Source organism: Eucalyptus grandis, chromosome 7, assembly GCF_016545825.1.
Source record: "Eucalyptus grandis isolate ANBG69807.140 chromosome 7, ASM1654582v1, whole genome shotgun sequence".
NCBI lineage: Eukaryota > Viridiplantae > Streptophyta > Magnoliopsida > Myrtales > Myrtaceae > Eucalyptus > Eucalyptus grandis.
In genome coordinates this window covers 31,187,299-31,190,752 of record NC_052618.1, presented here as the reverse complement: position 1 = coordinate 31,190,752, position 3,454 = coordinate 31,187,299, and the positions used below count along the sequence as shown (strand labels likewise).

Sequence of the window (3,454 nt, the reverse complement as noted above, 5' to 3'; positions counted from 1 at the left end):
GGTAGAAGTTTTTGAAGAGCAGAGTAGTACTGCAGTTGCTACGGTGATTTGCTAGTCAAGTGGTGTGAAGCTCATTTTTTGGTCAAGTGGATTCTACATAATCAAATGCAGGAAAACGCTTTTGCATATGGTATTATGTATATTAAAGATAGATTATTACAAGAACTTTCCATCTTGTCCCATATCTCGATGAGCAAGCGGAGTACGAAATTTCTATTGTTGTGTCATCTTAAATTTGGTAAATATGTATTGGTATTTATAGTTTAGTTGCACAATGCCGCATTGTCAATGAATGTGTAATTTGAATTTGTAGGTTTGCCTTTTTAGGGAGTATAAAAAATAAGACGAAAAAAATTATCGATCGATCCCGGGTTGACCCTGGAACCGCACTGAACCCACTGGGTCGGTCCAGTCCTTGATCTCAAGCTCAATAGGGTTGGTCCTCGGTCCTAAAAATTGAGGACCGATACTATACGGGTTGGTCCTAGGGTTAGGGGTGGCCTGCACCAACCTGCACATGCTCACCCCTAGGTCACCTAATGATACAAATTGGATATCTTTACGCACAACATTTTATTGAGTAAAGGGAATAAAACAATCACCGGAATTTCTTCCACAAACAAACCAATCGAACTAATTAAACCACGACCGGCTCCTAGCAGATGACTTCACGAAAACTAAGATAGAACCGGAAATGGTTGAGACTCAGCTACTCGTGGCCTTCAACATTGACGTGAACGTCGCCGTCGACCCGATTGGCAACGTCCCAGCCTCGATTGTGAATGTGTCGTAGCGGAGGAAGAACTCCACGAGCATGACCCTGCACAAGAGCACCACCAGATTCTTTGCAGGGCACTGCTTGTTCCCCACGGTCGGATCATCGATCTCGCGCCCGTTCGACCAGTACACGTACTTCAACAGCTTCTCACCTTCTTCCCCGACGAACCTGTCGCCCACGAACTCCTCTGGCCTTTCGAATATCCTTGGATCCTTAGTTGCAAACGGCTGATATCCAAATATCATCTCGCCCTTCTTGATCTCGAAGGCCGCATCGTGGTTGTGGATCACCAAATCCTCCTTGGCGTGGCCACACTGGAACGCGACCGGAGGCTCGATTCTCAGTGCTTCCCAGGCAACCGATTTGGTCAAGCTCATCTTCTCCAATGCGGCCATTGTGACCCTGCCTTCCGATCTAACAACGGTTCGGATTTCCTCCGTGAGCCTTCGTTGCAATTCTTCTCCAGCGAGTCCAACCCACTTGATCAAAGCTGGCAAGGTGGTTTTCATGCCCCCATAGGAATTGAAGCACACGAGGAAAACAAGGTTGTGGCATGCTTCCTCTCTTTTGATTCCCAAGCTCTCGGCTTCATCCAATATCGATTTTGCGTACTCATTGAACACCTCGTAGAATTTCTTGTAATCGCATTTGAGCAACAGTGAAGGCAATGGGAATGTGTGTAGGACTATGTCTTCCAAAAAGTTAAGTATCTTTGGTAACCCTAGGGTCATCAACGGTGCAAGTTGGAAAAACAACCATGAGTCGAAGAATTTGGTCACTTTGTCGGTCGCGAGGATTGTGCTAGATGGGTTGCGGTCGCAAAATAGGTTAGCCAAGAAGCTGAAGGACATTTTGTTGCAATAGTCATTGAAGTATACTTTGCCTTTGCTAGAGAACTCATCTTCTAGTTCAATGAAGAGCTGTGATAGGGAACTCCTATAGAGTGGAATGAACTTATTGTGTCGGGTCGCAAGGGTCGACAGGAATAAGCCTTTGAAGATGGCGTGTTTGGGTTCAGAGGGGTCAAGGTAGGCGCACACACGGTATCCGCCCGTGAAGTTGATCGAAGGCATGTAGGTCGTGACAAACACATCCTTCTTTTCGACCTTAGACGTGTCAAAGAGGATCGGGAAGCTGATGGCATCGAGGAGCACGACGACCTTAGGGTTCCGGGCCATGAAAGGGCCGGGAACCATGTTGGACCGGAAGACCGTCGACTGGTACTTCTGCATCCGGGTCCGGAAGAATTCGTCTGTACCCTCATGGTAGAAGTAGTCAAGCCGGTCTTTTATCGCGCCGAAGAATGGCAAGCCATAATCTCCGGGGATTGCTTTCAGAGGAAGATTAGATGAAGAAGGCGAAGACATCGTTGGCTCAAAAATGAAGAGGGATTTGTTGAAGTGTTGGGTTTCAAGGAACAATATAGTAGAACAACTGAAATCAGCACGATATATCAAGCTTGTCGATGCATTATCACATGAAACCGTGGGGTATATATATAGACTAGCCTTTGAACGTGTCCATGGAGATTGTCAACGCCATTCCTGAGCCATCTTTTAATTAAGACGCGACAAGTTTGACACGCTTGCTTTTCATTCCACACGCTCGCCGTTACATTCTTGAAGTACAGCTTAATCCTGACCGGTTCTTTTAAGGGTTAATTCAAAGAGACGTATCATCATCATGGAGCCTAGGCAGAGAACACTTCAGTAAACGTAGTTCTTACCTATTTCCGTTTCAATTAGCACGTCGGGAGTTCACCGCATGCAAGTACAAAAATAGAAAGATTAAGAACAGGATAATGTCTAATACCCGATCGCAAATAGACAGAAGTGCAAAAATAGAAAGAGTAAGAATAGGATAATGTCTAATACCCGATCGCAAATAGACAGAAGTTTGCTTCTCGATTACAGCCGCTTTAGACTTGAGGGGACCAAACTGGAATAAGAATGATATTTGGAAATTTCTACAAAGAGCTTTGGCTATGGACATTATTATCATTATTATTTTTCGAGCATCAAGCAATGGACAATTGAGAGGTTGGTAAATGGTCAAATGTTTCATCATAGCCACCCTAAGTAAACGGATACAGAAAAAGAAAAAAAGCATAATAACATGAATATCAATAAATCTAATCGTAATTGTAATAAAAAAAAAACTTCTAAATGTCTAAATAATATAAAATGAGTAGGATAACGTCTACTATCCGATCGTGAATAGATAGAAGTTTGCTTCTTGATTATAACTGCTTTAGATGCAAGGGTACTAAGCAAGAACAAGAGGGATGCATGGAAATTTCTAAAATAAGTTTTGGCAACAATTGATAGGTTGTATACGGTCAAATGCTTCATCATAGCCACTAGGGGTATCAACGGTTTGGTTCGGTTCGATTTTTTTGAAAAACCGAACCGTTAGAAAAATCTTCCGAACGGAACCAAGCCAAACTGAATCGAATACAAACCGAACCAAAATTTCAGTTCCGTTCGATTTGGTTTTTCGGTTTTTAGTTTTTAGCTTTCAGTTTTTCGGTCCTTCCTTAAGCAATCCTTACATGACGCTCAATGACGCCTGTTCCCTTGCTTCGCGGTCATGGTGGGATCTCTTTCCCTCCGGCGACCATCTCTGAAGGCTACCCACCCCTCGATCTGGGTTCGACGCCCTAGATCTGGGCTCGCG

At 44.1% G+C, this 3,454-nt stretch overlaps 1 protein-coding gene across 1 annotated transcript; it reads right to left on the bottom strand.

Moving 5' to 3' along the window:
* Nucleotides 1–557: 557 nt before the first annotated feature.
* On the bottom strand, nt 558–2,243 carry LOC104452666 (allene oxide synthase 3). The gene has a single exon (XM_010067131.3). It carries the CDS (start codon nt 2,143–2,145, stop codon nt 706–708), a length of 1,440 nt encoding a protein of 479 aa, XP_010065433.2. The 5' UTR covers nt 2,146–2,243; the 3' UTR covers nt 558–705.
* Between the last annotated feature and the right edge of the window lie 1,211 nt (nt 2,244–3,454).